Source organism: Callospermophilus lateralis, chromosome 14 (genome assembly GCF_048772815.1).
Source record: "Callospermophilus lateralis isolate mCalLat2 chromosome 14, mCalLat2.hap1, whole genome shotgun sequence".
In the NCBI taxonomy this organism is placed as follows: Eukaryota; Metazoa; Chordata; class Mammalia; order Rodentia; family Sciuridae; genus Callospermophilus; species Callospermophilus lateralis.
The window spans coordinates 58,810,001-58,825,856 of record NC_135318.1 but is presented as its reverse complement, the minus strand read 5'-3'; the positions used below and the strand labels follow the sequence as shown (position 1 = coordinate 58,825,856).

Below are 15,856 nucleotides of genomic sequence, written 5' to 3'. Positions count from 1 at the left end.
CTGAATTCAAAATTCAAATATGCATTTATCTTTCTTTCTTTCTTTTTTTCTTTTGTACCAGAGATTGAACACAGGGGCAATTAACTACTGAGCCACATCCCCAACCCTTTTTATATTTTGTTTAGAGACAAGATCTCACTAAGCTGCTTGGGGCCTTGATAAGTTGCTGAGGCTGGGGTTAAACTCGCAATCCTCCTGTCTCAGTTGCCCAAGTTGCTGGGATTATGGGCATGTGCCACTATGCCTGGCCTACGTTTACCTTTACCATTGAATTTTATACTTTCATGTTGCTTATTGGTATTGTCTTTTTTCAACTTGAAGTATTTGTTGTAAGATAAGTCTCATGCCTTTATTTGTCAGGGAATTCTTTATCTCTTCTTTATTTCTGAAGGATAACTTTTCTGGATACAGAACTCTCATTTGACAAGTTTTGTTTGTTTGTTCTTTGAGCCTTTGAATATATAATTCTACTTATTCCTGGCTTGCAAGTTTTTGCTGAAAAAAAGGTCCTATAGCAGTTCCTTTTTATATTCTACTTTTAAGATTTTCTTTTTAGTTTTGACTTTTGGCAGTTTTGACTTTAATAAGTCTCAGATAGTCTTCTTCAGGTTGGTCTTTTCTGGGGGGTCTGTTGTACTCATGATTTATGATTGTTTATGTTCCTTCCAAGATTTGGGATGTTTTCAGGCAATATTTCTTTTAAATAAGTTTTTGGATCATTTTCATCTCTCTTCTTCTTTGGGGCTCTTAGAATTTATTTGTATGCATTATGGCAACACATACTTTTTTCTTTCTTTTTTTTTTTTATTTCTCTAGTTGGCAAATGTCAAATGACCTGTGTTCAATTTTACTAATTATATTCCATGATTGAGTCTTCCATTGAAACTCTCTATTGATTTTTTTTAAATCCATCCTGTATTCTTTAACTTTCTGATTTCTGTTTGTTTCTTGTTAAGGTTTTTATTTCTTTGTTACATTTCCATTTTTTCTTGCATTATATTCCACATTCTATTCATTCAGTTGTCTATGTTTTCTTGCATTTTGTTGAGCTTTTTACAAATGATTATTTTAATTTCTTTAGGCAATTTATAGGTTTTAATTACTTCGGAGTCAGTTACTGAAGCTTTGTTGGTTTCCTTTGATACCATCATGTTTTCCTGTTTATTTCTTTTCTGGGTAACCATGCATGGGTGTTTACTTATCTGAAGGAAAAATACATTTTTTCTAGTCTTTGTAGACTGGTTTAGGCAAAAAAATATTGTCATTGCCTTTTGAGACTTGTCTTATTTCGTTGCTTCTACTGTAACAAAATACATGAGACTACTGAGTATTTATAAAAAACAAAAACTAATTTTTTTTGCAGTGGTGGGGGCTAGGATATCCAAGGTCAAGATCCCAGTAGGTTCAGTTGTCTGGTGAGGACTGTTCTCTGCACCCAAGATGGCACCTTGATGGTATATCCTCTGGAAGGAAAGAACTCTGTTCTCACCTTGCAGAAGGCAGAGGGCAAAATGAGACAAATTTCCAAACCCTTTTCTAAGGTCACCTAATCCTATTTGTGTTGGATGGCTTTTCATCACTGTGACCAAAATGCCTGAAAAAAAAATAATATAAAGGAGGAGAGGTTTATTTTGGCTCTATGGTTAAAGGATTTTAGTCCATGAATAGCCAGCTCCATTGCTTTGGGTCTCAATGAGGTAGAACATCATGGTGAAAGAGTATGGCAAAGAAAAGCTACTTAGTTTATGGCAGCTGGAAAGCAGAGAAGTGGGAAAGGAGCAGGGATAATGTACAGTCCCCAAGGACATGTCTCCAGTGTCCTTCTTCTAACCATTCCCCACTTGCCTACAGTTTCCATCTCCTCCCTGTAGCCCATTCAAATTATTAATCCATCAAATGGGTCAATTCAGTGATAATCCAATCACTTCTTCAAAACCCTACCTTTGGATACCTCTGTATAGTGGACCAAGTCTTCAATAAATGAGCTTTTGGGGGACATTCCATATCTAAATGATAATACTATTCATGAGAGTTTTTTGGATTGTGGAAGGTAGTACTTGGATTGAACTAGGGCCTCACTCATGCTAAGCACTCATTCTACCACTAGACTGCAACCCCAGCTCTGGGTCACCTTTTAAAGGCCATACCTCCCAATACTGTTGCATTGGGAATTAAGTTTCAACATGAAAAAAGTAGTTTTTAAAAAAGTTTCAACCTGCATTTTGGAGGGTGCAGAAATATTTATGCAATTTCAGATCCACTAACTGATGAGATTGACTCCAAGATAGTGATTGAGTGGGGTTGGAGCTGGTTACATGGTTGCTGATGGGTTCACAGATGGCAGGCCTATATCCTGGTCCCTGGATGGCCTGGACTGTCCCAAGGACCCTGATCTCAGGGTTGCAGTTCTAGGGATTTTGTTTCATTGTGCACAGATGGCAAGCCTGTTACCACTTGTGCCAATGGGTATGACATCCTCTAAGTCACTGAGAGGGTTGCTGTTGAGTTGCTGGGCAGGCAGTACTAGCCCTTTGAATGTGAGAAATCCTGAAACTGAGTCATAGGGCTGCTTTAGAGTCCATTACTAAGACCAATGTCTGCAGGACTGCTTCTCAGGGTGTAGCTGGGCATGTTTCCCTCTGGTTCTCTTTGCTGTCAAAACTATTCAGACAGTAACTGAGAGTGCATGCAGTCAATGTCAAGCTCTTTTTAGGATCTTCTGTGGTACTGTGGTGAATTAGCTTGCCCCTACTATCCCAGACTGCATATCTTCCCCTAGGTCTCTCTGTGGGCAGGATAGTTTTACATGAAACCTGAAAAGGGATGGAGGTGAATTTCAGGGCCATTTCCATGTCCATGTCCATGTCCAAGACCAAATTCATCAGCCACACCACCCAAGGCACAAGTAGGCATGACTCCTTCAGGTTCTTATGGTGGAAGAATTTGGTACCAGAATCAACAAAGACTAAATGGGACTCTGGCCAAATGGGGATCTGGAGTCAGAAATACCATTGGCAGTTCTGCCACTTAGACATAGTTCTGCCCTGTCAAAGTACTTTGCTTATTCTTGGGACTCTCCCAGGATTTTACAACCTCCTACCTGAATCCCTGTGTCCACAAAAGCACTTTTATTCGTGGATGACTATTGTAGCTATGTTAGGCTATAAGTTAGGGACCATGTATTCCATTTTTTTTTTGGTGACATATTTTCCTTTATGAGGTATCTACTGTATTTTTTACTATTTTCTATTATTTAGCTTTATTATTATTATTATTGAATTTAATAATTCATTATATGTTGTAGATACAAGTTCTCAAACATAATTTTTTGGATGTTTTCTATAAAGTCTATGGGTTACATATCATTTGCCTATTCATTCATTCATTAATTCTTTTTTATCATTGGACTTTTATAGTTATACATAATATTTGGGTTCATTTTGAGAAAATTATACATGCTTAGAATTTACTCCATTTCAGACCGAATTCTTTCCATTATTCACTCTTATTATGGTTAAAACATAGATAAGATCCATGCTCTTTAACAAATTTTCAAGTATATAATGCAGTGTTCTTAACTATAGGCATGTTTTTTTTTTTTTTTTTTTTTATAGCCCTTACCCTTTCTTGAAGTGGGAGATCTAGTGAGTTAAGTTTTTAAATTGTTCTCCTTGGTTCTTATTTCCTTATGTTCTGGCCGACCTTTCTCTGACCAACAGGACCTGGAGTGAATTCCCTAAGGATTCCATCAACTCCTCTTTGTAATTAGCTTAGTGAAGCCACTGTGAAGTGATGCAAGAAGGTTTTAACTTCCCCAGAGCCACACTTGGTAGTCTAGCACACCCCTTATCTGTTGCTCCAGGGAGCCAGATACCAGGAAACCATTATATTAATACAGCAACAACAGCCCTTATTTTCTCAATCCCACAAAAAACACATGTGACCTGACATGATCTTAAGATATAAACAAGCACTCAATATACTCTAGACTCTGAAATACTGAATTTTCTTACTTATTTGGAATTTTGGCCAAAACCAAATCAGTGATCCATTCAGTAAGAGCTATGTTGTCTGTTGTCAGTGCTGGAAGTTCACTGATAGCATTAGTATATGATGTTGTTCGGGGACCTCTCTTTTCCACTTTGTAGATTGTCTTTTCACTTTTCTCTTATTTGAACAAATTATGTTTTCCTCCTACAACTGCTATTTTACCTGTTTGCTAGACATTATACTAATCGTGCTTTTCTGAAATATGTTTTACCTTGTTCCTCATCTTCCTTTGAAAATTGTTCTTGTTCTATGGACCATCTGTGAAGATTAAGAAAGAATTTTGTATTCTGTTTCTCACAACTTGACTTTTGAACAATTCCCAAATGTCCCATCTAAATACACAAATTACAGACTAGTACAGTCATTTTGACTCTTCAAAGCACATTCTAACTCTATCATTTAATTCTATTTAGTAAATTGTGCTTTTATGTATTTTTTCAGATGTACCAGTTAACGTTGAAATTCTTTTCCTTCCCCTTCTAAGTGACAGAGTTTGTTAATTTTATGATCAGCCTGCAATAAATCTAGAGAACATTTTGAGATTAATGAAATACCTTTGATAATTTTATTTTATTATACTGTGACAATTATTAGAAGTGTGAACTTACAGAATATTTTTGCTAAAATAATATTACTTTTAAAAATTATTACATCTCATTAGACTTACATGTATATGAGAATATGATGGGTTGTTGGATATTTGGTAGGTAAAATAAGTTTATTTATGGTTTATCTATGATTTTCTTTTTCCTCTTGCCTTTTTTCTTGTAACTGTATAGCTCCTTTTAATTGTTATTTTAAAATGAAGATATTTTCTTCACAAACTTCAATGAATTGACAGTTTCCTTATTGAACAAGAGTTTTGCAGTTGCAAATTGGATCTTGTACCACCTTCAACTCTGAGTCCCTACTGTGATTAGAAAGGGCAGGGTAGAATGCTGGAGAGAGCCAAGTCCTCTAGAGATGGTTTGGTGCTGATCAGAAGCTATACTAAACTTAACCTTCCTCCCAAGAGATTGCTACCTTGCCAGCCTCACTGGAACTTTGAAGTCTCCAAGTGATAGGCGTTGGACAAAGCAGCATTTGATTCTGTGTTAAATGGAGCAAGCACCTCTATTTCCTTGCTGATAATGAGGCCACATTGCAGAACTCTAGGCTTGGAAACTTTCATGATGGCCTAGGTCACTTAGAGACAGAAAACCTACCTCTCCAGAGACAAGTCCGTGTACACATTGGTTCCACTTGGCCACAGTTGCATGATTTACCCCTTTTTATGATGTCAGAAGATGAAAAGTTTTCATTGGTGATTGTAAAGGGAGTCCTCTTGTATTTATGTATGATCAGTTCGTATATATGCATCAGCATGGTACAGCAGGCTAAGAGCCTCTTGTCCCTCTCCCGTGTGTACTTTTCTTCCTCTCTGTCTGTCAAGCAACTATCTGGAAATTTGGGTGTACAGACCAATCCCAGTTGTCTATAGTGTTAAATCTTGAATAAATTATGTCTCTAGTTACTAGAGAAAGCACTGCTGAATCAGTACTACCACATGAAGTGTGCATGTTTGCATGTGTGTGTTCTCGCATTTCTTGTTTTTGGTTACAGAAGAAGTCTGTATTAATTTGAAAATTTTATAAACTATAAAGAATAAAAAAATCTTCTCACAACCTTCCTGTCTGTAGGAACCTTGGTTAGATTAGGAAGTATTTACCGTTATGTTTTCTATGACTATTTTATATACCTGAAATCAGGATATGCATAAATTCTCATTTTTTAAAAAAATTCAAACTTCCTCATACTATTAACATTTTAAATATATTTAAAAAATGAATCCAGGAGGATAATCATGTTTCTGAGGATACATCATATTTCAAAGTTACCAGAGATGTATTGTATACATTTATTGACTTTTTTCCCCAATAAATTACTGTGCCAAGCAACAGGCTAGTAATTAAGCCTATAAATATCCTTTCAATGAAACAATCAGATATTTGTCTATAAATAAATTTGCAATGCCATCTCACTAACTCATCACTGAATGGCAGCTGCATTTCTTCTAATGTTTTATCTTAGGTATAGAACAGTATTTCTTAACCTTTCTTGGGTCACCAACCCTTGTGAGAATTCATGAAGGCTGTGAACCTTCTTTGCAAAGAAATGCATATTCACATAAAAAGCTGATTATAATGATAATCAGTTATGATATGCCAGGCACTCTGCCAACTGCTTTACATGTGTTATTTTGTTTCATCGTTGTTATGCTATAAGGAATGCTCAGTTTTCGAGATAAAGATAATCATGAGATAATGCTACTTTCTGAGATAAAGATATTGAAGTGTAAAGATGTTAGGTGATTAACTCAAGCCCAGAAAACTAGTAAGTGAGAAACTAGGGCTCAAATTTGATTTTTCTTTGACCTCAAAGTCTATCCTCTTAAAATAGGGAGCTCATCAATTTCTAAAGCCTGTTTATTGATACTCAAGTTAAGGACCTATAGCAATCCAGAGATTTTCATTGGCAATGACAAGTATACATGTTTAATGAATCTTGCTATTTGTGTAACTTATTTAATCAAAATATAGTGTTTATTAAGCATGTACTATTTGTTAGTGATAATCTTTATTCCTAGAAGTTTGCTGTCTACTTGGGAAGGTAAGAATTACATACATGAAGCAGTGAGGAAATAAATACCAATATGAAGTCAAATATAGAGTAATCAGGTATTTCCATAAGCTACATGTGAAAATTAATCTTTTTATTTTATCATACCTGGTGCAATTGTCATTCTTTAATCCTCTGATTTTTAAAAGGGCAAATCGTATCCTTTGGTAACTTGGGAGATTCAGTCTGTCATAAAACTGAGGTCTGTAAAGTGACTCAGAACTAAATATGCATCATATCCACTTTCCTGAGTGATTTCATCAGCTTCATCAATTTGCTCCAGGAAGCATGCCCAGTAAGCAGGTTCAAAAGGTATAGCCAGCTCCCAAGCATTCAAACTATGTATCACAGAGTAATTGTGTTGAGTTGAGCATATATAAGAACATCTTGATGGTTGTTGCATTTTGACTTAAGTAAGTTCCTGCTGACAGAGGGGACTTCAAATGATGTAACCTAGACTTGAGCAATGGAGGATCAATAGTGATATCTGTCAACCTTGGAAGAAACCATCCAGCCCAGGAAGCTTATTTAAGCTGACCATGTAACAAGGCTGTCAGAAAGAATGGCTATAGCCATAATTCAAAGAACTGATTTCTGCAGGCACATAGTATGAGACATTTGTACATTTGAGTTGAACAGCTCCTGTATATGAGGTTATCACAAATATTGATTATTGTTGATGTGAAGAATGGATTATATCAAGCTTTCTGTTAACATGGCCTTCATCAAGTGTTTGTACAGTTTTAGAATTTTGTCTCATAAAACTTTTTCCTTTTGGGCTCTATCATAGTAGAATCAATTTATAAATCGCATTATTCTTTTTCTTAAAACATTTAAAAACGTTAGTACTGCTATTCATACAAATAGTTTATCTCCTTCCTTTTATAAGTCATTTTATTTAAAATGTCTACAATAAGAATATTTTATATAGAGTTATATGTTTGTACTATATTTAAATTAGTTTAATACATTACTTAACGTTTCATTTCACATAGTGTTTCCATAATCCATACAATCTAAGTTGTTAGAATTATTTCTTGAAGTAAGAAAAGGTTTTAAGAAAATCTGTTATGTGTAAGAAGCTCCCAGGTAGAAAATATTTTTAAATAGCTGAAATTCTCATTATTCTTCACAGGTCATCATTTGTATTCATCCAGTTGTTGAAAGTAATTTTAGAGACGTATGTATAAATATCTTGGTATATTTTATTTAATTTCAAAAGAAGAATATGAGACCAATTCTGTAGTTTCTTAAATTCAGTCCTGAGGAATACATATATTTGATATAAATTTATTTTCATATTTGCTTCGAACAGTCACAAATGTAAATACAAGTTGATATTAAATGTCCATCACATTTGTCTTCAAGGAGAGAATTGAAGACATAGTAACTGTCTAACTTGGAATTTGTTCTGTGTGTGTGTGTGTGTGTGTGTGTGTGTGCACGCGCGTGTGTGCGTGTATAGAGAACTTAAGACCTTTTGATTTCATAATAAGCAGGGCTCAGGGACAATAAAACTTGACATTCTTAACTGTTACTAGTATTTGTCCCTATAGCCCTGTGCGGTTATTTTCTTTTTAATGACAAGGAAGCGCCAGACTCATAAATTGAGCCTGTACCCAAGGCACTACTGTAAATTGCAAATAGCATGGTGTGGTCTTTTCGACCTAAGATGAAACTCGGGTAGAGGGAAGAGAAGAATTTTGAAAGTACAATGAAAATAGAAGTCAAGAATAAAAAATACACTAGAAGGATAGATGTTTCCCTAAAGTTTGCAGTGAGATTTATTTGGATGGGCATTTTCATATCCAAAAATACACTTTTGCTCAAAAGCCTTTGCTGCTGGTGTGTGTGTGTGTGTGTGTGTGTGTGTGTGTGTGGTGTGTGGGTTGGCACTCATGAGATAATACAAATAATCAGTGAGGGAATAATTAATGGTGTGGCAGGGAATATTTTTTGATAAATGCTTGGGGAATGAGGTGACAAGCGTGAAATTAGAAAATTCCTTCAGCGATCTAAAATATAAATAGCTTTCGGAACTGAAAAGAGTTTCACAGCTGAAGATTTTATTGTGTTGAGAGGAAAAACTTTTTTCTCTCCCCCACTCCCTCCTCCTTTGCAAGTTGTTTGTCCATTCACAAAACAAATACTCTGAAGCCCAGCGCGGCTCATGGGAATAAATTTCAGGTCGAATTAGTACAGTTTCCTTGCTGTCAGGATGCTGGAATTAATGGTGTTTTGATGACACGAATTTTGAAGGGCAAACAAAGAAGCTGAAGGGAGAGAGACATGACTCCTTAGAAGCTTGGTCCTCCTCTCCCCCAGCCTCTCTTGTCTTCCCTGTCATCCGTCTGCCAATCTCCCTGTCCATGGTTAGTTAAAGGCGCTTTTTATCCTCCTTTCTTTCCCACAGAGTTTGCCAGATCCGGCCCGGTGCCTGGGTTCCAGGAGGACACGCTGCAGTTGGCCTTCATCGACTTGAGACAAGTAAGTCTTTGTGTTTTTGTTTTTTGTTTTTCTTTTAAGATGTGTGACTGAAGACCATCAGGTCTTAAGGAAAAGGGGAGGGGAGGGGGATTGGCGTTGGCGATTCACACTGGAGACCTAAGGGTTTTTTCCCTGTGTTTGAGGCCACCTCTTTTATTTAGCTATCTGGGATCCTTAGCTATGGTGGAGTTAAAAGTTTTGTGGGTAAGAAGGGAAGGCAGGGGGGGTGGGAGGAGGGACCCAGAGAGTAGAGGGACTCAAGTGACCCTCAAGTGATGCGACCCATTGTGTTGTAGTTGGCTTCTGCAGACACAGCAGAAAGATAACTCGTCAAACCAATGCTAAGCAGGTGCACTGATGCAGAGACTGCCAGCTTGGACAACTTTTGTTTGTGGATAATGTGACTGCGGCGTTTAGGAAAAATGAAATATTTTACATTCTGGATTGTTGGTTTGGTTTGTTGACTTTTTCCTGCTGCCTTAAGTCTTCTCTTTGCTTGCTTTGTAGAATGTGGTTAGCCATGAGTGACTAAGTGGTCGTTTTTGAAGATGATTAGCAAAGGTCCTGACCAGCCACACTAACTTGATGGGCAACCCTCTAAAAGAAACATGATGAAAGCTGGGACTTAGGCGTACCTGAACTTTGGCAAGCCCATTAGATAGAAAGCCGTGGTATCTGTAGTTCTGTGGGACTGTTTCTTGCAGATTGAAATGGGTGGGATGGTAGGCCTTGGTGGTTTAGATATAGTGGAACAGGATGGGCGGGGGCCCAAAGAGGGAGAGAGTTAACTGGGCTCTGTCATCTCTTCACTCTGAAGATGGATGGGGTTGGATAGAATGTGTGAATGAGGTAAGAATCAATGACTGATGTTTCTCTCCTATTAAAACAATCTTTTTTTTTTTGTCTGTTTTAAAAAGGGGGTTGGCTTTGTTTCTCCTGCCATAATGATGCAGTGCCTCTTATTTTCAGAGCTGACATAGTTTGCATTCTGAAAACTTTTAGATGCCCAGGGTATTTCTTAAAGCTGTAGGACCCCTTGTATCGGTAGACTCCTTACCACTGGGACTTGATTCATGCCTGAACGGCTTTTAACCCATAATGGATGGCCTGAGCTACCCCTGAATCCTTGTGGATGGCTGGTGTAATCTGTCATCTGATGACAATTCTGGAAAGCCCTGTTAAGTAGAAAACAAAATTGTGTGTCTACAGACCCGCCAAAGTTTGAGGATTCAGGCTGTGTCCTAGAAACGTGTATCAACTTAATATTTGGGGGCCAGCGTGGAGATTCTCTTTACACATAAAGGCTTTCCCAGCACAGTCACAAATGGAATTATCTCATCCCACTTATATGACCTTCCACCTGTGGATTCAGTAACTCAACTGAGATGCTCAGGTTTTAACCCTTTAACTGATGAAAGATTAAAAGATAGTGATTTTGCTTTAGGTTTTGTATCTCTTGGATTCCATGTCCGCCCCCACCCCTCCATTTTTGTCCATTTTTTCCCCACAAACTTCTAAGACAATTGACTTTTCTTGGAAAGCAGAAATTGAATTTCATTGGAGAAACATATCCAAGAAGATTTTTTTTTTCCTTTTTCACTATTCATGAGAAGGAAGTGTGGTCATTCTGTCTAGTTTGTGGTTTTGGTCCCTATGGAAAGCAACTAGTGTTCACAGAAAATGTTAACTAAGGGAGTAAGTTAGAAAGCACAGCCAAAATAAGATGGATCTGAGCCGGCAATGAATGCTCCAGTACTTGGGAGCTCTCAGTGAGCATCAGTGTGGTTCTTGCTTAAGTTCCTATTTTCTATTACATTTCTGTTCCCAGAGTTTCATCATTGGTGTTTTAGTGGTAGAAACCCAAACTCCAAAATTTTACTAACAATGAAAGACTATGCCTCTTCCTACTGAATCTGTTCCTTAAATTCTACTTATATTTGTCTCTATTAAAGCAGCTTGAAGGGTCAATTTTCCAACCTAAATCATGTGCAAAACTTCCTTAACTTTTGGATTGTATTATCAGGCCTTGGGTAAGTTGAATCACCATGTGAAATATTGATCTCTTTGCAGTTTATCCTAGTCATTCTCAAAACTTGAAGTGGACATCTTTTAAAAGGAGACTTCTGAACTATAGAAATGTTCAAACTACAAATAGAAAGCCTGGGAGTATGTTTCCAAAGGCGATATCTTGACATCAAATGAGGCACAATTTGTCCTTTTGCATGTACTCCCCTAAAACAGGATTTTTTAATTTTGAGGTTGAGACTGATATTAAAATTCATATAGTAGAACCTTTGGCTTGATGCTTAAATCCCCTCACAGCACTCGAGACTATACTTCAGTATCCTCAGGAAACAGAACTCAGTGCCTGAAGCAGCAAGCTCACCTTAGGGCAAGGTGATTATTAGAAAGATATTTCTTAAGTTAACTAAAATCTGCCTCACTTAACATTGGCTCTTTGTCTCTATATTTTTCTTAATGCATTCCTAATGTAGGGGAATAGACTTTCTAGCCCTGGATTATTGAGCCTCCTATTTGCTAGTCATTGAGCCTTTTTTACATGTAGAATTATTATCTAGTCCTCCTATGGTTGATTTCACAGACTTAAATTGAAGATTGTACTCTCATTGGTCATGTTTTTCTTTCAAACATATTCTTAGTAATACAAATTTTATCAATAAATAGAGTGGCCTTGCTAAGCTTGTTTGGGTCTAATATATAGCTTATAAACGGATTTGTTTTTTCTTTATAAGTCACAGATAAAAATATTACATGGGAATAGCAGAAGTTAAAGGAAAAGTTAAAGTTTAATGCAGGATTTAGGGTTCATACCCATACAAGAACGGGCTCTGTCTCCTGTGCAATACAGTAAGAGCATTCTTTTACTGCCATTGAGTGTATTCAGCTCACTGGTTTATAATAATCATTCTGATCATGCTTTCATATTCTCCTTGCATCAGAGTTTCAGACTCTATTAATTGAATGATAATTTTAAAAGTATTCAAAACATGGAATGTTGATGAAATTATCTCTGTATAGACTGTAATTGCAGAATGTCATTAAAAAGCTGTAAAATTTCATTAGAAAGCAAATTAGATGGAGACAGCAAAACTGTTCATCCCTTTTTTCCTATTTCCACTTTTCTGCTTTTTCAGGAAAAGGGTGAAATGACATTTTGAATATACAAGTTTTCATGATATTTTACATTTGTATAGCACTTCAGAGTTAAAACACATTACCATACATATCTCAGTTGTCAGATTTCTGGGTTTCAAAAACTTGTTATTAATACCAGTGTGAATTAGTACAAATCAAAAGCTGTTTCCTTTTTATATTTTATTTTTCCTTTTCTGGTATCAGGGATTGAACCTAGGGCCTTGCACATACTAGGAAAGCTTCTACCATTGAAATACATGCCAGCCCTAAAAGCTTCTTCTTAAATAATTTGTATTTCCTATATCCATAAATTCATAAAAGTAGGATAGCAGTTCAACTTTACATATAAATATCAATTATATGTATGTATTTCTATAAAAATCCAAATTTGGCTTAATGCTAACACTTGAGAAGGGCCAGGCACAGTGGTGCATACTTGCAATCCCAGACACTCTGGAGGCTGAGGAAGGAGAATCACTCAGCATCTTAGCAAGGCCTATCTCAAAATAAAAAATAAAAAGGGCTGTGGATATAGCTTATTGGTGAAGTACCCCTGGGTTCAGTCCCTAGTACCACACACACACACAAAAAAAAAACAAAAACAAAAAACAAACAAAAAAAAACAACCAAAGCTTGAGAAGGACAAATTAAGGCCTCCTGAATCTTGAAGTGGTATGTATACTCCAAGTACTAATAATTACAATAATGGCTGCCTTTATTGGAATTATACAGGGCCAATAGTAGATTCATAGTAGATATGTTATTCTTTAACAATATTGTGGTTAAACATTAAGTAGGTAATGCTGATAAAGAACAGAATTTGATTTTAATTTCAATTTTATCAAACTCTGAGTGTCTCCCATGTACAAAAAATAGCATAAATGCTGTGGAAACACACAAATGAATTTAATTTCTTCCCACCGGGATCATATAAGGAACACTGTGATGAGTATTACGTTAGAGAGATGAAGCCATTGTTTATATTTCAATCATTTCAGCAGCTTTTCCTGCATAGTAAATCATCCTACAACATATTGCCTTTAAAATAAGAATCATTTATTAAACTCAAGTTTCTACAGATTAGTAATTTAGGATGGATTCAGCTGGGCTCACTCCTACTTTGGGGTCAACTGCTAAATTGGTAAAGGACTGGCCAGCTCTTCTCTGCTCCATGTGATCTCTCGTTTATCAGCAGCCTAACCTAGGCTCATTCATATGCTTCTTGGAGGTGTTCTGAGAGAGCGAGAGAAGCATGCACACTCCTTGAGGTCTGTACTTAGAACTAACGAATCATCATTTCCATCGCATTTTATTGCCTAGAACAAGCCACAAGGTCAACCCACATTCAAGAAGTAAGGAAATAATTTCTAACTTATACCATAGCTGGGACATAAGACTTGTACATAAACAATGCAAATTAGGAGCAAGATTATATTTGTAAGTACAAAAAAAAAAAAAGGCCATGAAGTAAAGAGACCTTTATTTTATAACCATTTAAATATAAAATATTTCATGGAAAAGGTAGACAGTTAAACTGAAGGTAAGTTAGACATTAATAAGAGAAGAAAGAATTTAAAGTGTAGAAAATAGCAGATTTATGTTTTGCTTAAAAACATGGGTTAGTGGGTGTTGATTTAAGTAGAATTTAGACTGTCTTTCCTCATTTAGGTATCTTTGTCAACCCCCAGTTTTTAAAATATCTTTATTTTGTTTATGTATGTGGTGCTGGGTATTGAACTCAGTGCCTCACACATGCTAGGCTGGTGCTCTACCACTGAGCCACAACTCCAGCTCTCAACCCCAATTTTCTAATTTCTTATATGTAGTCCTTATTTTCTGGTGTTCAGTTTTTCCATGGACTTTCTTTTTTGAATCCTATTTATTCTTCTCCTTATCAAATGCTGTTTATTGTGGGCTATCCTGAGATATTTCACTCTTCTGTTATTCATATTCATTGTGAATGCATTGTAATTCCCCTCAATGATCATTTGATTGATTGATTTAATTTTTGGTAGTTCACTTTACATGTTTGATTAGCAGGAAAAGGTTGGAGAGTATTCTTTTCCTTAGTAATATCACATCATCTTTTATTCCTTAGTCCCAGTTCTTTTCTACTTCCGATATACATAAGTTTTCTAAAGCTGAATGAACTAGGTTGTGACATTGCATCAGATCTCCTGAATGGAGCTTGTTGGCAACGGCTCTTATACAGTAAGCCATCCCAAGATATCTAGGACTTTTTTTAGATTGAGTTGTTGCTATTCCCTCTTGACCAATTCCCCAATTTGCAACCTAAGGTCTAAAGTAAACACAGTGCATTTCCATTGCAGATGCTTAACCTGCTTTAAAAACAACTACAAGACAAAAGAGAAATAATTGTATATTTCTTTTGGGATGTTGAACAAATGGTGATGCCATTCTGAGTACAAGTATAGAGTAAAACCAATAATTTCAGTTAATCAACACCAATTCGGGAATCCTGTGAACAACCCCAGAAACTATTCAAACTTTCCCTTCTATTTCCCATCCTATCTTGATCCTATTCAATACAAATTTGGTTTTCATATCAAATTACCTACATATAATAAACATTATGTTGTTCCTAAGAGGAATATTCCCCCTTTGCCTGATTGCTGTGTCTCATGTGGAAAAATCTTAACCTTGCTTAATAATCATTTGTATGTTAGCTTTAGTAGAAAAGTCATTTACATCAAAAGCTGATTTTTTTCTGATACAGCATATATAAAATAATCCATAGAGTTTCTTTTTTTACATTTCACTTTAATCATTTTAAACTACCCCCTAACTAGGAGACCTAGGAAGTAGGGGTGGGAGTGGGGCAGGCCCACATCTCAAAAGGCCTCAGCTTTCAGTCTTTTGTCTTTCTCCACAACTGTTAAGAGGAAGCCATCGCCCATGTGTGCTTCTTAATATTGGTCCTGAACATATAACTTGGATTTTTGGACAATTGTCTATAGTCTTCCCAAGTATTTACTGAGCATTTTCTAAGGAATATTGATGGAGAAGAAGAAAAGTATGGGAAAGTTTTTATGAAAGAGAGATGCTTAGTAGATCAAAATAGAGTGTGTTGTTTGAGAACCCTCAACCAGTGAAGTGTATGGTCCAGTAATATTGTCAGTAGAAATATTCTCCAAATGCTCTTTTGAAATATCCTATTGACCTTCTGTCAGATTGTGTGTGATCTTGAATAATGGCCTATAAAATGGGAGTCATCTGCACCAGAGTCAAAACCAAATAGCTTGATAACTCATGGAACTGGATGATGTCATTACCATGACTGATGTGGATCATGGGGTTGGAAGGAATGGTTTAAACCTTGAAGTACATTATCTTGATAAAAATTATCTATACCATCAATGTAGTAACGGGTAAATGTGGGAAGGGCAGATCAGAAATGAAATCCAGATTCATTATATCCAAAAGGTATTTAGTGGCTAATGAGGATATAATAATATATTAGACAATCCACATATTCTCTGTGCTG

At 36.3% G+C, this 15,856-nt stretch overlaps 1 protein-coding gene across 2 annotated transcripts in view; it reads left to right on the top strand.

The window, feature by feature from the left end:
• Exoc6b (exocyst complex component 6B) overlaps positions 1–15,856 on the top strand; it is a 603,826-nt gene that overhangs the window by 453,354 nt on the left and 134,616 nt on the right. For both annotated transcript variants that reach the window (XM_076833080.1, XM_076833079.1), the window contains one exon: positions 9,122–9,195. In XM_076833080.1, the coding sequence (XP_076689195.1) occupies positions 9,122–9,195 (74 nt within the window). The remainder of the gene's footprint in view (positions 1–9,121; positions 9,196–15,856) is intronic.